This window comes from Zea mays, chromosome 2 (assembly GCF_902167145.1).
Source record: "Zea mays cultivar B73 chromosome 2, Zm-B73-REFERENCE-NAM-5.0, whole genome shotgun sequence".
Taxonomy (NCBI): domain Eukaryota; kingdom Viridiplantae; phylum Streptophyta; class Magnoliopsida; order Poales; family Poaceae; genus Zea; species Zea mays.
The window spans coordinates 14,750,638-14,767,452 of NC_050097.1; the positions used below are offsets into that span (position 1 = coordinate 14,750,638).

The 16,815-nt window shown below is 47.2% G+C and overlaps 1 protein-coding gene across 1 annotated transcript; it reads right to left on the reverse strand.

Moving 5' to 3' along the window:
* Window positions 1-15,140: 15,140 nt before the first annotated feature.
* On the reverse strand, window positions 15,141-16,319 carry LOC103646015 (probable purine permease 11; the record flags this gene model as incomplete). Its single annotated transcript, XM_020549262.1, has 1 exon — window positions 15,141-16,319. A coding segment is annotated over one exon (1,044 nt), but the record flags the coding sequence as incomplete, so codon positions are not given.
* Between the last annotated feature and the right edge of the window lie 496 nt (window positions 16,320-16,815).

Genomic DNA, 16,815 nt, shown 5'->3' on the forward strand with positions numbered 1-16,815 from the left:
AGACCTGACTCAACTCGATCTGACTTTGAGAATACTTCTCCTCGAAGTCAGCGCATCGTCGAGTCATTTCAGCTTGATCTTGAGAATGTTTTTCTTCAAAAACTATGATCTGCCGAGTCATCCCTATCAAGAAGTATTCAAATAAAACGAGGTCAGAAGGTAAAACAACCTACGGACAAGAATAAAGAAGAAGAAGAAAGGACACCGACCAGCATTGGTGGCCTCCAACTCAGATATACGACGACGAAGCAACACTGGATTCCAACGCTCGAGAGATGACGCCACTTCTGGGGTAGAAGCACCCTGTGACTTCAGTTGACTGGTCAATCCATTCACCAAAGCCTGACGAGAAGAACAGATGAGCATAATGACAGCAATTCATGCAACATAGAGATCAAATTAAAGCACGGCACAGCACCTGGAGGTTGGAAAAGAACGAAGGGATCCCCAGGTCAGGAGAAATCAGCTGATAATCAGGTATTAGACCACCACCCGAAGCAGCTTGCAGTAGACCAGCAGGAACAAGCTCAGTACATTCAGCAGAGTTCAACTCCAGATCAGTGGGGATGCTGCCCTCCAAAGCGACCCCCTGATCCGGAGTCCGAGCCACCATCATGCCGCCAGAATGTGGAGGTGAATCCACATGAACATCCATAGAAGTGCAGGAGGGAGACCCCGCTCGGACACCCTCGGGGGCTGGGTCAAGGTTGGCACTGCCCACTTGAGCCGGGTCACCCCCGGCAACACCCTTGGGGGCTGGGTAGTGGCCTACACTCCTCGCCCGAGTTGAGTCCTCCCCGGCGACACCCTCGGGGGCTGGGCACATGTCAGTACTATTCAAAGGATCCAAGCTCTCTGCCGTGACCACCTCTAAGGTCGACGGGCCTTCAGCTGTTTCCACAGGATCAGGACGGTCCAAGTCATTATCCTGGCCCTCAAGATCGTGCTCTAAGGTCGACGAGGCACGGGACGACCTTAACCCAGCATCTGGCACGGCTGCGCAAATTTCTGTTGCATCAACGTCTGCAGGTTCCAACAGCAAGTTCTCAGGGACCATATCCTCTAGAGCTTGATCAAAATTGGTCATGGACAGTTCTTGCAAACCAATAAGAGCAGACAAGGCAGGAGAAGGAACCCCACTACTACCACCGCTAGCGACGAGCTGCCGACTGTTCTTCCGAGTTAATGGAGTTTCATTCTCTTCCTCCTCATCTTCCATAGCAGCAGCACAAACAGCATCCTCATTAGGGTCAGCAGCAGGCGGAGAACACCCATTGGGATCAATGTCAGCAAGGCCAGTTGCAGTCATTTCTTCAGCAGCAGGAGCTAAGGTGCTGACATCCTCATCAAAGCTAGACACTCGCCGGAGGCGTCTTCTTTTCTTCTTCTGCTCATCAGCAGAAGGCTCGGGCTGACTGGTTCGGCTGGGACGCCTCGGGCGAACATTGACAGGCTTCGAGACATCCAAGGTCGCATCAACCTCTGGAAGCGGCACCACTGCCAGTGTACAATCAGGAACAGTATCAGACGAATCCTCAGCTAGCAGATCGAGCATGTCGTTTATGTCTGCGTCACTAGGGTTCAGGGGCACTTCAAAATAAATCTGCCGTTCATCATCAGGTATCTCCCCGATCGAAGCAACTAAGGAACGGACATCTTCAGCAGAAGGTCGAACTCTAAGACCCAAATTGCTATCTGTCACGGGCGGATTGGACACAAAAAGAGTGAAATCTTTGGGAGAAGGCAGGTTCCAAGCCGAGTATGCCACTGGAGCTCCAACGTTTGAAACCTTACCCCTGAGGATCATCTCGAGTCGGCTCACCAAATCAACAGAAGGAATTCTCCTATTAGTAACTCGAGTTGGGTCGGCCAGCCCTCGGTAAAGATATGCCGGATAGGCCCTGTCCTTCAGCGGCTGAATGTTTTTGAAAACAAAATCTGTGACCACGGCTTCGGCAGTCAGACCTCTCTCTTTCAGTAATCCAACCTCAGTAAGCAACACGCCCGCCTCGGCTACTTCTTGGTCCGTGGGAGATTCAGTCCAACTCGGAGTGCGAACGTCTGCCTGTCTCCCTGAGCGAGGAGGAAGAGAGTTTCCATAATTGTCCACTATAAACCACTCCAGACGCCAACCTTTAATGCTGTCCTTGAGAGGTATCTCGAGATACTCGGTCTTCCGCCCCCGGCGCATCTCTAAACTGGCACCTCCGACCAATTGATGTTGCCCCCCGGCCATCCCAGGACGGCAGTGATACAGATACTTCCATAAGCCAAAATGCGGCAGCACGCCAAGATAAGCTTCGCAAAGGTGAACGAAAATAGAGATTTGGAGAATGGAGTTAGGGTTCAGGTGAGTCAGGTTGATATGATAAAAATCAAGGATGCCACGGAAAAAAGGAGATATGGGAAGGCCGAGGCCGCGAAGAAGGAAAGGAGTATAGACCACTGATTCGTGGGTATCTTCGGTTGGGACAGTAGTCCCATGGCAAGAACGCCAAGAACAGAGTTCCCGTGGAGGGAGAACCCCGACGGAAACAAGGCGGAGAAGCTCAACTTCAGAAATCACAGACATATGGTTACCTGCAAAGGGTAACTGACTGTTGGGATCGATGGCGGGGATCACTGCAGCAGACGAGTTCGCGGTTTTCCTCTTGGGCGCCATTTTTGTTTCTCGCTGGCGAAACAGAGCAGGAGGCGAGCGGCAGAGAAGACTCAGATGCGGAAATGCAAGAACTAGGGCACGGAAAGCAGAGGCGGCTAAAAGCGCGACTCTTAAGGGATATTCTTGAGCCAGATACCTTTTCAAAAAGTGCCCAGTCATCACCCGGCGGTCATCTCCGAAATCCCAGCATGCCACGTGGATATCTAACAGATATTTCCAAGAAAGCCGATGTGCCACCTCATCACTTGGCTGTTTTCCTCAAATTAACTTGAGAAGCTGGCTATTACTCGGCGCTGCCTCTAAAACGCCGACCACGTGTTCAATCGCTCGGCATTACTTCTAAAATGCCGACGCCGACCTTCAATCACTCGGCGCTGCCTCTAAAACGCCGACCACGTGTTCAATCGCTCGGCATTACTTCTAAAATGCCGACGCCGACCTTCAATCACTCGGCGCTGCCTCTAAAGCGCCGACCACGTGTTCAATCGCTCGGCATTACTTCTAAAATACCGATGCCGACCTTCAATCACTCGGCGCTGCCTCTAAAGCGCCGACCACGTGTTCGATCGCCCGGCATTACTTCTAAAATGCCGACGCCGACCTTCAATCACTCGGCGCTGCCTCTAAAGCGCCGACCACGTGTTCAATCGCTCGGCATTACTTCTAAAATACCAATGCCGACCGTCTATCATTCGGCATCGCCTCTGAGACGACGGTCTTGTGTTCGACTGCTCAGTGTTACTTCTAAGACGCTGATATCAATCTTCACAACCGCTCGGCGCTATTTCTACTATATCAAAAGAATCGATTCAACATTTAGCAAAACCAGTGACGAGTCATCAAAAAGAGGAGATAAATGACAACTTTCATTGAAGGGAAGTTAACAAGTTACAAACCAACTCTTTATGAGTTGATACTTCCCTAATTCTACTCTACATTACTACTACTACTAAACTACATCATACTACTACTACTGCTAAATTACACTAATTACTACTACATTATATACTAAACTATACTAAAATCAAAGAAGACCAGTGGCACTTAGCCACTGGCCCTGCCCCTGCCGCCGCCGCCGCCCTTGGTGCTGCCCCTGGTGCTGCCCCTGGTGCTGTCCCCGCTGCCGCCGCTGCCGTCCTTGGTGCTGCCCCTGCCGTCGCCGCCGCCCCTGCCACTGCTGCCGCCGTCGCCGTCATCGTCGTCATCGTCGTCGTCGTCGTCTTCACCCTCCTCGCCGCCGTCCGAGTCCTCCTCATCCGAGGAGTACTCCGACTCATCCGAGCCTTCGAGCCCGGCGCGCTCGACGGCCCGGATGTATGTCCAGACCTCCGCGGCTATCCCCTGGGAGTCGTCCGAGTCATCGGACGACGCCGGGGGAGAGACGGGAGCCGGAGACCCCTCGGGCTCGGAGGAGAACTCCTCCTCCGAGTACTCCGAGTCGCCAAACTCCTCTGATGGAGGAGTCGGCTCACGCTTACGCTTGTTGTTCTTGCCCATGGTTGAGAGCTTTGGGAGAGAAGAAAGGGAAGAGGCAGTAAGGAGCAACGAAGAGATGTGAAGAAACCAGAGAAGCAAAGGGGTTATTTATAGAAGGGAAAGGCAACCGCTCATTTCTAACCGCGGTCACTGAACAGTCGAAAGGCATTCAATAAGCACTTCCACCCACCCGAAGGCACGTCAGACAGCGGACGCCGTTTCATGCAACTCTACACCCATTGGGTCTCCAGTCAACAGCGCAAAGGGTATGATTACACTAGCCGTCCCATCGCATTACTACTCAGAGGCAACCAGGCTAAAACACTCAGCGTACCAAGCCGTCCCTTGCCCACACCCATTGGGGGGGGGACGCCCAGGAATTATCAGTATATTTTTCAAACGGTCACATCCGTGCAGGGCGTGCAGTGAATACCTCAAGACAAAAATGAGATATCAACAAGAGTTAGAGGGAAGCCAAATATAGCCAGTGGAGTGCAAAATATGGTCGACAGAAATGACTTGAAGACTAGACAGAGAACGTCCATCAAATGTCCAATCAGTCACAGAGCAAATAAATTACACTACCTAGCGAGATATGGATGGATTGCGAACTCGGCTGCAAAAGACAAAATACATGCTGACCTCTGAAGCATAAAAATTGATGACATAGCGCGGATGACATCATGCCAATTTTTTACAAGCAGAAAGGATAATTCTCAGCAAAAGGACACAGAAGGAAGACCTTCGAGTGGATTATCCTCAAAAATCCACTTGAAGGTCGGGGGCTACACCCATTGGGTGCACCTTCGGTGCACCCCATGGATTATCATTCTAAATCAACATAGTGCCGACCTCTAAGGCGTAGAACAAGATTGGAAAGATCAATCCTCAACTGAGATGCAGGAGCGCGAATGGAGAAAATCTTCGGAGAAGACCTTCGAGTAGATTATCTTCTAAAATCTATTCAAAGGTCGGGGGCTACACCCATTGGGTGCACCTTCGGTGCACCCAAGGAAGTCCAGAATCTTATAATCCAAAATGCCGATTTCTAAGGCACAAGCACAAAACCAAACTTTGGTCGGACGAGTGATCAGAGCCAGAGGAGGCAGCAGGAAGTCATTTTCTGGACCTTGGATCTTTGAGTTGATTACCTCTAAATTAACTCAAAGATCGGGGGCTTGTGGGGGATAGATATCCCCTGGGTCCACTAAAGAAGTAAAAGGCCTCACGAAAAGCCCAAGGGCCCAATAATTCGTAAGGTCATTCTTTCGTGGGCCTAGGGAAAGACAACCAATAAAGAGGACGCGGGACTGATTAGTGCAAACACAGGCGGCCCACAACGTCGAGCGAATGAATCACAAACAGAGACCCGACTTTCCCGCGCTGAAGCCCCCATGCAACGGAGCCATGCGAGGATAAGTCGGCGGAGGTTACGTAGGGATAAGCTCAAGAAGTTCACTATCTTTCAGCTACTTGTTGCTATCATATCATATGTAATGCTCCACGGCCGAGTATATAAGGCCTAGGGGGCACCCCTTCAGATCGATCGACCCTATTCTACTTAGCCACCCACAAAAACTCTCTGCGCCCTCTATCCAGAGAATCCTCTTGTAACCACGCTCATATACACATCAGGACGTAGGGTGTTACGCACTTCTAAGCGGCCCGAACCTGCAAACCTTGTCCATTGTCCCTCGTGCGATCGGCACGAACCATTTTGCTACAGTCGTCGACACCTTCCTACTCCTAAAAGCACCTTGAGGGGCAACCCCGGGTGTGCGGTCGGACCCAAAACACCGACATTAGTGAAAAGAGTTGGATCGGCTTTCCCAACCTTGAAAGCATTAGCAATCAAGAAATCTCTAAGGCATTCATACCATGCTCTTGGGGCTTGCTTAAGTCCATAGAGCGCCTTAGAGAGCTTACACACGTGGTCGGGGAACCGTTCATCCTCGAAGCCAGGGGGTTGCTCTACGTACACCTCCTCCTTTATAGGCCCGTTGAGGAAAGCGCTCTTCACATCCATTTGGAACAACCTGAAAGAATGGTGAGCGGCATATGCTAGCAAGATTCAAATTGATTCTAGCCTAGCCACAGGAGCAAAAGTCTCCTCAAAATCCAAACCTGCGACTTGGGCATAACCTTTTGCCACAAGTCGAGCCTTGTTTCTTGTCACCACCCCGTGCTCGTCCTGTTTGTTGCGGAACACCCATTTGGTTCCCACAACATTTTGCTTCGGACGAGGCACCAGCGTCCAAACTTCATTTCTCTTGAAGTTGTTGAGCTCCTCCTGCATGGCCAACACCCAGTCCGGATCTAGCAAGGCCTCCTCTACCCTGAAAGGCTCAATAGAAGAGACAAAAGAGTAATGCTCACAAAAATTAACTAATCGAGAACGAGTAGTTACTCCCTTGCTGATGTCACCCAGAATTTGGTCGACGGGATGATCCCTTTGAATCATCGCTCGAACTTGGGTTGGAGGTGCCGGTTGCGCTTCTTCCTCCATCACATGATCAACTTGTGCTCCCCCTTGATCACACGCCTCCTGTTGATGAACCTGTTCATCGTCTTGAGTTGGGGGATGCACCTTAGTTGAGGGAGAAGGTTGATCTCGTTCATATTGTTCCTGTGGCCGAACGTCTCCAATCGCCATGGTTCGTATAGCGATCATCGGAACATCTTCTTCATCTACATCATCAGAATCAATAACTTGCTCTCTTGGAGAGCCATTAGTCTCATCAAATACAACGTCGCTAGAGACTTCAACCAAACCCGATGATTTGTTGAAGACTCTATACGCCTTTGTATTTGAGTCATAACCTAACAAAAACCCTTCTACAGCTTTGGGAGCAAACTTAGAATTTCTACCTTTCTTCACTAGAATGTAGCACTTGCTCCCAAATACACGAAAGTAAGATACATTGGGTTTGTTACCGGTTAGTAGCTCATACGATGTCTTCTTGAGGAGGCGATGAAGGTAGACCCTGTTGATGGCGTGGCAAGCCGTATTCACGGCTTCCGTCCAAAAGTACTCGGGGGTCTTGAACTCTCCTAGCATCGTCCTCGCCATGTCGATGAGCGTCCTGTTCTTCCTCTCTACCACACCATTTTGCTGTGGTGTGTAGGGAGCGGAGAACTCGTGCTTGATCCCTTCCTCTTCAAGGAACTCCTCCACTTGAAGGTTCTTGAACTCGGATCCGTTGTCGCTCCTTATCTTCTTCACTTTGAGCTCAAACTCGTTTTGAGCTCTCCTGAGGAAGCGTTTGAGGGTCCCTTGGGTTTCGGACTTTTCCTGTAAAAAGAACACCCAAGTGAAGCGGGAAAAGTCATCAACAATAACTAAACCATACTTACTTCCTCCTATGCTCAGATAGGCGACGGGTCCAAAAAGGTCCATATGCAGCATCTCCAAGGGTCTTGATGTCGTCATCACATTTTTGGTGTGATGAGAGCCTCCCACCTGTTTCCCTGCTTGACAAGCTGCACAAGGTCTATCTTTTTCGAATTGCACGTTAGTCAAACCTATCACGTGTTCTCCCTTTAGAAGCTTGTGAAGGTTCTTCATCCCCACATGTGCTAAGCGGCGATGCCACAGCCAGCCCATGCTAGTCTTAGCTATTAAGCATGCATCTAGACCGGCCTCTTCTTTTGCAAAATCAACTAAATAAAGTTTGCCGTCTAATACACCCTTAAAAGCTAGTGAACCATCACTTCTTCTAAAGACAGACACATCTACATTTGTAAATAAACAGTTATACCCCATGTTGCATAATTGACTAACAGATAGCAAATTATATCCCAAGGACTCAACTAAAAACACATTAGAAATTGAGTGCTCATTTGAGATTGCAATTTTACCTAACCCTTTTACCTTGCCTTGATTCCCATCACCGAATATGATTGAATCTTGGGAATCCTTATTCTTGACGTAGGAGGTGAACATCTTCTTCTCCCCCGTCATATGGTTTGTGCATCCGCTGTCTATAATCCAGCTTGAACCCCCGGATGCATAAACCTTCTTCTCCCTTGCCATAAGGCATGTGTGACGCTCGTTGGGGAAGAGGGTTGATTTGTTGAAGGCGGTGGCGGCGAGTCCTTCATTGTCGGAGTCGGACGAGGAGCAATTCGAGTCCCACTCCTTGCCTAGATGCGCCTCACCCTTTGCCTTCTTATAATGCTTCTTCTTTTCCCTCTTGTTTCCCTTTTCCTGGTCACTTTCATTATCAGGACAGTTAGCAATAAAATGACCAAGCTTACCGCATTTGAAGCATGATCGCTTCCCCTTGGTCTTAGTCTTGCTCGGCTGTCCATTGCGACCCTTTAGCACCGTCTTGAAGTGCTTAATGATGAGAGCCATTTCTTCATCATTAAGCCCGGCCGCCTCAATTTGCGCCACCTTGCTTGGTAGTGCCTCCTTGCTCCTCGATGCCTTGAGAGCAATGGGTTGAGGCTCGTGGATTGGACCGTTCAACGCGTCATCGACGTACCTTGCCTCCTTGATCATCATCCGCCCGCTTACAAATTTTCCAAGAATTTCTTCGGGCGACATTTTGGTGTACCTGGGATTCTCACGAATATTATTCACCAAATGAGGATCAAGAACAGTAAAGGACCTTAGCATTAGGCGGACGACGTCGTGGTCCGTCCATCGCGTGCTTCCATAGCTCCTTATCTTGTTGACAAGGGTCTTGAGCCGGTTGTATGTTTGAGTTGGCTCCTCGCCCCTTATCATCGCGAACCGTCCAAGCTCGCCCTCCACCAACTCCATTTTGGTGAGCAAGGTAGCGTCATTTCCCTCATGAGAGATCTTGAAAGTATCCCAGATTTGCTTGGCGTTATCCAAGCCACTCACTTTATTATATTCATCCCTGCACAATGAGGCTAGAAGAACAGTAGTAGCTTGTGCATTCTTATGGATTTGCTCATTAATGAATATAGGACTATCCGAACTATTAAAGTGCATTCCACTATCTACAATCTCCCATATGCTAGGATGGAGAGAGAATAGGTGACTACGCATTTTGTGGCTCCAAAATCCGTAGTCCTCCCCATCAAAGTGTGGGGGCTTGCCGAGTGGAATAGAAAGCAAATGTGAATTTGAACTTTGCGAAATACGAGAGTAGTCAAAAGAAAAGTTAGAATTAACCGGTTTCCTTTGTTTGTCGTGGTCGTCGTCCTTTTGGGAAGAAGAGGACTCATCGCTGTCGTAGTAGACGATCTCCTTGATGCGTCTTGTCTTCTTCTTCTTCCCATCTCTTCGCTTGTGGCCCGAGCCCGAGTCATTGGACTTGTCATCCCTTGGCTCGTTGACGAAGGACTCCTTCTCCTTGTCGTTGATCACAATTCCCTTCCCCTTAGGATCCATCTCTTCGGGCAGTTAGTCCCTTTCTTGAAGAGAACGGCTCTGATACCAATTGAGAGCACCTAGAGGGGGGGGGTGAATAGGTGATCCTGTAAAAGTTCAAAACTTAAGCCACAAAAACTTGTTAAGGGTTAGCACAAGTATGGCCAAGTGGCTAGAGAGAACTCAAAACACGATAACCACAAGAAAGCAATCACAGAGTTGACACGGTGGTTATCCCGTGGTTCGGCCAAGTACAAAACTTGCCTACTCCACGTTGTGGCGTCCCAACGGACGAGAGTTGCACTCAACTCCTCTCAAGTGATCCAATGATCAACTTGAATACCACGGTGTTTTTCTTTCCTTTGATCTTTTCCCGTTTGCGAGGAATCTCCACAACTTGGAGTCTCTCGCCCTTACAATTGAGTTCACAAAGAAATACGGAGTAAGGTGGGAATGAGCAACGCACACAAGACTCGAAAATCAGAGCAACAACACGCACACAAGTCGCAACAAGAGCTCGCAACGCAACACAAAGAGTTCACAACTCCACAAGAGCTCTATATGCTATCACAATGAAACGAATGCGTGAGATTGATGTCTTGGTGCTTAGAAGAGTTGTAGGAATGCTTGGTGTACTCCTCCATGCGCCTAGGGGTCCCTTTTATAGCCCCAAGGCAGCTAGGAGCCGTTGAGAACACATCTGGAAGGCTATCCTTGCCTTCTGTCGTCGGGCGCACCGGACAGTCCGGTGCACACCGGACCTTTCCTTAACAGGCGCAGCCGACCGTTGCCGACCGTTGCAGATCTGGCGCACCGGACAGTCCGGTGCACACCGGACAGTCCGGTGCTTCCTTCCGACCGTTGGCTCGGCCACGTGTCGCGCGCCGATCGCGCGGCCGACCGTTGGCCCGGCCGACCGTTGGCTCACCGGACAGTCCGGTGCACACCGGACAGTCCGGTGAATTTTAGCCGAAGTCGCCGGAGAAAAACCCGAGAGCGGCCTCTTCGGCCGAGGCAGCCTGGCGCACCGGACACTGTCCGGTGCACCACCGGACACTGTCCGGTGCACCACCGGACAGTCCGGTACCCCAGACCGAAACAGCCCCTTGGCTGTACACAGTCAAGTCTTCTCTTCTCTTCTTCTTTCTGTTTCTAACACTTAGACAAGATATTAGTACACAAAACCAATGTACTAAGGCTTAGAAACATACCTTTACTTGTGATTTGCACTTTGTTCAACCATGGGCACATTTTCACATTTAAGCACTTGTGTTTGCACTCAATCACCAAAATACTTAGAAATGGCCCAAGGGCACATTTCCCTTTCACAACGGACGAGGGTTGCACTCAACCCCTTTCAAGCGATCCAAAGACCCACTTGAATACCACGGTGTTTCTTGGTTTCACTATATCCCGCTTGCGAGGAATCTCCACACCTTGGAGCCTCTCGCCCTTACACTTTGATTATCACAAATAAGCACGGAAGTAAGGATGGGATGAGCAACACACGCAAGACACAAAATCAGAGCACAAACACGCACACAAGTCACAACTTGAGCTCGCAACACAACTCGAAGAGTTCTCTACTCAAATGGAGCTCTAGTTGCTATCACAAAGAATCAAAAGCGCGGAAATGGAGTCTTGGTGCTTAGGGATGCTTAAAGAATGCTTGGTGTGCTCCTACATGCGCCTAGGGGTCCCTTTTATAGCCCCAAGGCAGCTAGGAGCTGTTGGAAGCAATCCAGGAAGGCAAATCTTGCCTTCTGTCGGGTGGCGCACCGGACAGTCCGGTGCACCACCGGACAGTCCGGTGCCCCCATATGACCGTTGGCTCGGCCACGCGTCACGCGCGGATTGCGTGGCCGACCGTTGGCGCGCCCGACCGTTGGCTCACCGGACAATCCGGTGCACCACCGGACAGTCCGGTGAATTATAGCCGTACGCTGTTGACTTGGTTCCCGAGAGCGGCGACTTCGCCGCAGACGACTCACCGGACAGTCCGGTGCACCACCGGACAGTCCGGTTATTTATAGTCATACGCCGTCGTCGAGACCCGAGAGCAGGCAGTTCACCGGGACTGGTCCTGGCACACCGAACACTGTCCGGTGCACCACCGGACAGTCCGGTGCACTCAAACCGAACAGCCCTTTGGCTAAACATAGCCAACTAATCTCCAAAGTGATTTCTCCTGTTTCTAGCACTTAGACACAACACATTAGTCTTCAAAACAATGGACTAAGACTAGAAACATACCTTTAATCTTGATTTGCACTTCTTGACTCTTTAGCATAAATATAACTCAAAGCATTTTTGTGTGAAGCCCTAAATCACCAAAATCTTATAGAAATGGCCCAAGGGCACATTTCCCTTTCAGCTATACACTAGTGACAAGGATGACATGTGGGTCTTGTTGGGGCCCAACTCAATCCTTTGCCCAACATCATGGCAGAGATGATGAGATTCTGCCTCCTTCCATGATGAAATGCTAGTGGTGTCGACGAGGATATTTCATATTTTTCAATACAATGCTACCCTTTACTATGCAGTCCAACACATGTCGTTCTACAACACGATCAGGCTAAGGGCCCCAACTAGTCGTCCCCTATTTGATGCCACCTATGGAGTGTTAGGATGCCATGGTCGAGCCCCTCGTTGAGGACAGGAGACCCCAATAGTGGAGCCACAATGAGGAATAGAAAAGAGGTCACTCTAAAGGATACTGACCCTAGTGGTTTTGAGAGTAAGAGGGAAATCCACGCTTGAGATGCTTCTACCCCCGAGGAAGTGCTAGTGCATGGACATCAAGGTCCTATTTGCTAGGACTTGGCGCCAAACAAACATTAGTCCCTCGTATGCTTATTTCTAGCACATCCTTATGTCTTCTATATCTCCTCATGGTGAACTATTTTGTTATGTGTTTAGGTCATTAGCGGCAAGCACCACCAGGAGTGCCTTGGACTCTAAAGCTACCTTTGGTTCCATTCCTAGGAGCACCGAAGCTAGTCCCTTTAGGATCCAATAGAGATTGCTGGCACTAGCCTGTGATGAGGTGCCTGAGGTGGTGGACATCTCCAGTGATGATGCCTTGGTGTAGAGGTGGTCCTAGTAGCGGTGGAGGTGTTGGGGATCGTGGAGGCTGATAGTTAGAGGAAATCCCTATAATAGCATAGGTGTTGACCCTGCAACGATGAATTCATTGATGCTAGGAGGGGACGATGGAGAGGCATCAATCTCTCCATCATGTGCTGCCCTAGCACCCCATCACTAACATTTTGCTCCAAAAGATCACCGCCCCTTAAGGTGCAGGGCACAACAATGTCTCTATCTACAAGGGTATCAATGAGGACCCGAGCCTAGGGGATGTTATCGGCAAGCCAAGCCCGAGGGACACCTATACTACCCCCACATGATAGAAGTGAGCCCTCTAAGGGTCACCATTGCCTCTAGGTGTGGCCCTCACCTAAGCTCAAGAAGCCATAGAGGAGGTCAATGTCGTTATAGTCACATAGTGGAAGCGACTGAGGCGGGACTCTTGGACTAAATGTGGGACCATCTAGAGAGGCTGATGTTCTAGAGGTCAACGCATTCGTATCTATTGATACCCGTCGAAGGAGGGAAATGGAGGAAGCCCTGGCCTCTAGTATTGCTGCCGCTCAACCCCAAGAGGAGGCTAAGGGGATCTAGGATAACATGTTTTCTTCTTGATTGTCACCCTTTCTTATCCCATATGCATGTTTTGACTTGTTTGGGCTTGGATTTTGATCAAACTTGGATCTTGTATATCTAGGATCGAGTATAACGTGTGCAACACCTCTTAACACATATGGTAGTCCTTGTGATTGTGTTTTCATGGTCATCACCAAAACCTTAAAATCATGGTCATGTGCACATGATTCTTAGATAGCCATATGTAGATAAATATGCAGCTCAATCATTAGTCGAGCCTACTTGAAGCCGGCATGAATAGCATACATATATACCACTTTGCATCGTGTTGATGATTAGGGTAAAGACTAGTTTCGCAAGCCGTCCTGGTGGCACTGTCAATCAATTGAGAAAGAGGGTTTTTGACAAGCTGATGACCAACTCCTGCCGCAGCTCTTATCACATACTTTGACTATACACAGAGAATGAGAGATTCTCCAGATATCATTTTCAGCCTGAGGAAGCAGTAGTCAATATGAAAGGAGCAAGCTTGACAAGTATAAATCCTCTGAAATTTTGCATCCTCTCACAGGCACGTCGCCGTTTGTAGAATCCAGGCAAGATCCAAGAGCAAGCTGCGTCCTTGCATGTCAATGTCTTCTTCCCCATACAGAGCAGTGTTTGGCTGTTTGTTGAACTGGCCCCGTTGTACATCGCATTGCGACCTGCGACGCATATTCTCAGGGTACTTGCTCTAGAGACTAATCGAGACGACCCGGAAGAGGAATAGAGGATTGTGTTCAAGTATTTGTTGGTTTGGACACAAAGGTTTCTAGTTATTTTCTCTATGGCTGTGATCGCAATCGCATACGATGCATGTACAGATACGACAAATGGATAAGCATGTGAACATGTGGTGGTCTTTTGTATTGAAAAGTACTCGACATCTCACAATCGAAGGGTCAAATCAACTTATCCAGGTTTGAACTACTGCTACTTCATCCTATAAAAATATAATTCTAGTTCTATTCTTATAGATTAATAAATTTATATGAAAAACTATAAATATTTATAACATATATTATGGTACCATAAATATTAATATTTTTATATAAATTTAGTCAAGAAGGCATCTAAAATTTAGGTGTCTGAATTTTAGACGAGAATTATTGTATAATCACTAAAATTACAGATTCAGTTCATTGCTATTTATGTAGGCATAATCTATATACAAAGGTAGTGTAGCTCAAATAAGGATGACTCTACAATCAGGGACTTAGACCTATGTTTTGATGTAAGATAGAAGAAAGGATTTTTAATCCTAGTATGAAATTTGCTCGTACATAAGAAAAGTGTTACTAGAACCACATAACATACTTAGCTTGTTTAAGAGAAACTTTAAGAGACTCTCTTTATTCATCCTAATGGTAGTAATGAAAATTTTGATGAAAAAATAGCTTTCAATAGCTTCTTTGGCTGATTATCCAAATATAGTTATCATCTATTTTATATTTTTTTCACTTACTAAATATGAAGAGTGATACCATCTCTCTAGAGTGTGTACTATATATAGAAAAGTAGTTGAAGAGCATAAATATAAAAGGCAAATTTTCTTTAAATGGTTCTCTAAACGATAATTTAGGGAGTGATTTTTAAAATAACATCTGAAGATGCTCTAAGAAACTATATTTAATCCAATAAAAAGCAATGATTCGGGTCATAAAAATACTTGGTGGCTGATAAATATCTGGTCAAAATTTTAAACATTCGATAGTTTCTAGGAAACAAATTGAATATGATAACCCCTCTCAACACAGTTAAGAGAAAAAAAATTCGAACGGGCAACAGATAACAGTGTTTGAATAAAGAATGACAACTTTAACAGAAGATTTATAGAAAAATCACATATAAATCTATGTATCATGTTTATTTCCCTGTCCCACACCCTTACACATATGCCGCATATGCAAAAAAAAAAAAAAAAAAAAAAAAAAAAAAAAACTAAGGGAAATTTTCTAGCTATGCTGAAAAGATATAGTTTCCTCCTGGTAAAATGTACTTAAATTAACATAAGTAATGAACATCTATCATCTCGCAGGAAACAAACTAAACATCTATGAAAGAAAATTGTAGACCCAAGTAATCTCCCTAAGCATTCCTAACCTTCTTGTCGTCGAGATAGTTTTGATAGAGATATGAAAGGAAACCCCATATCGAAATTAGCATGGCTATGATCTTGACTCCGTTCATCCTGTCATGAAAGGCCATCACACCAAAAAGAGGGACAATAGGTAGAGCAAATGTGCTGATCACATTCGAGAACAACGACGATACCTCAAAAACCAAGCCCACCACTCCAACAGAAGCGAGCTGCCAAGACACGGATGCCCACACCAGTGTCATCAGGTAGGAGAACTGTCCTGATTGGAACCTATCCATCTCCTCTCTTAAATCCATCCATTCTCCACTTGCAAATAGTCCAACAAGAGAAGCGAAAGTTGCCACAAGTGCAGTATATATCTGCATGTTCAAAACTGCCGAGAAGGTCTGTTTCTTGATCACATTCTCGAATGTAAGTTGCATAAGGGAAAGGATGAGTGAGTAGGTGCCTGATGCTCCTACTGTCAACAGGAAACCCAGAAGGTACTTTCCTCCTGAGACACCACCAGTAATAGGTCCATGAGTTTCATGGTTGGCTCCAAGGAGTAAAGCAGCCAAGGTGAGCAGCACCACGGAGTTCATGATCAAACCGGTGAGCTTCTGAGAGTTCAAGACGTATGAGAAAAAGACGTTGAAGGCCAACTGACTAGCGCAGATGAGCGAAAAGGTCGAGACTGGAAGAAACATCAGTCCGTGGGAATACATCATGTTGTCCGCGGTTATGATAAGCCCCAGGACAGCATATATCATGGCAGTTTTTCCGACCGGACTTCCGCTGGACTTCGAAGGGAAAAAGAACAGGCCGAAGAACAATAGAGGGAAGCCAGCAGTCTGCACGAACGTTGATAGCCACTTGCTGTTGCCACCTTGACTGTAGTAGTATCTCCCCAGCAGTGTTGCTGATGTCTGACCAACGATGAGCAAGATTGCATCCGCTGCCACCACAAGCCACCGTTTCCAGTTCTTAGCTTTGGAACTCTCCGATGGTCCTTCTTGAGCTGCTGGAGCTTCGGTTTTCGGTGGTCCTGCGGTTCATAATGGAGTACAATAGAAAGTTACTAATGATTAAGAGACGAAAGTGGACAGACAAAAAAAATATCTTTCAGGGTTTTGCATTTAACACAAGTAACAATCTCCATTTTTTCTTTTAGCAAAGTACAAATAGGTGAACATCGTACACATTAGGCTAATATACAGGGCACAAAAACAAACATAAAGTGGCACACCCTTTGTATATTAGTGTAGTTTGGAGGAGGAAAGATTACCCTCCTGGGTGTTCGACACTTATACGTAATACTACCCGTTCCAAATTAAAATTTGTTTTAATTAATTAATAGATTTATACAATACTTAATGTGTATGTTTTATATATGTGTATAGATTCATTTTCATATATTTAAATATAAATATAAAAACCAAAAGCTAAAATGAATACTATTTTGGAACGGAGGGAGCAAGTAATAACACAGAAAACAGTTAGTAATAACATGTCTGATAGGTTGTGTCTAGGAGATCGTGTATATGACCA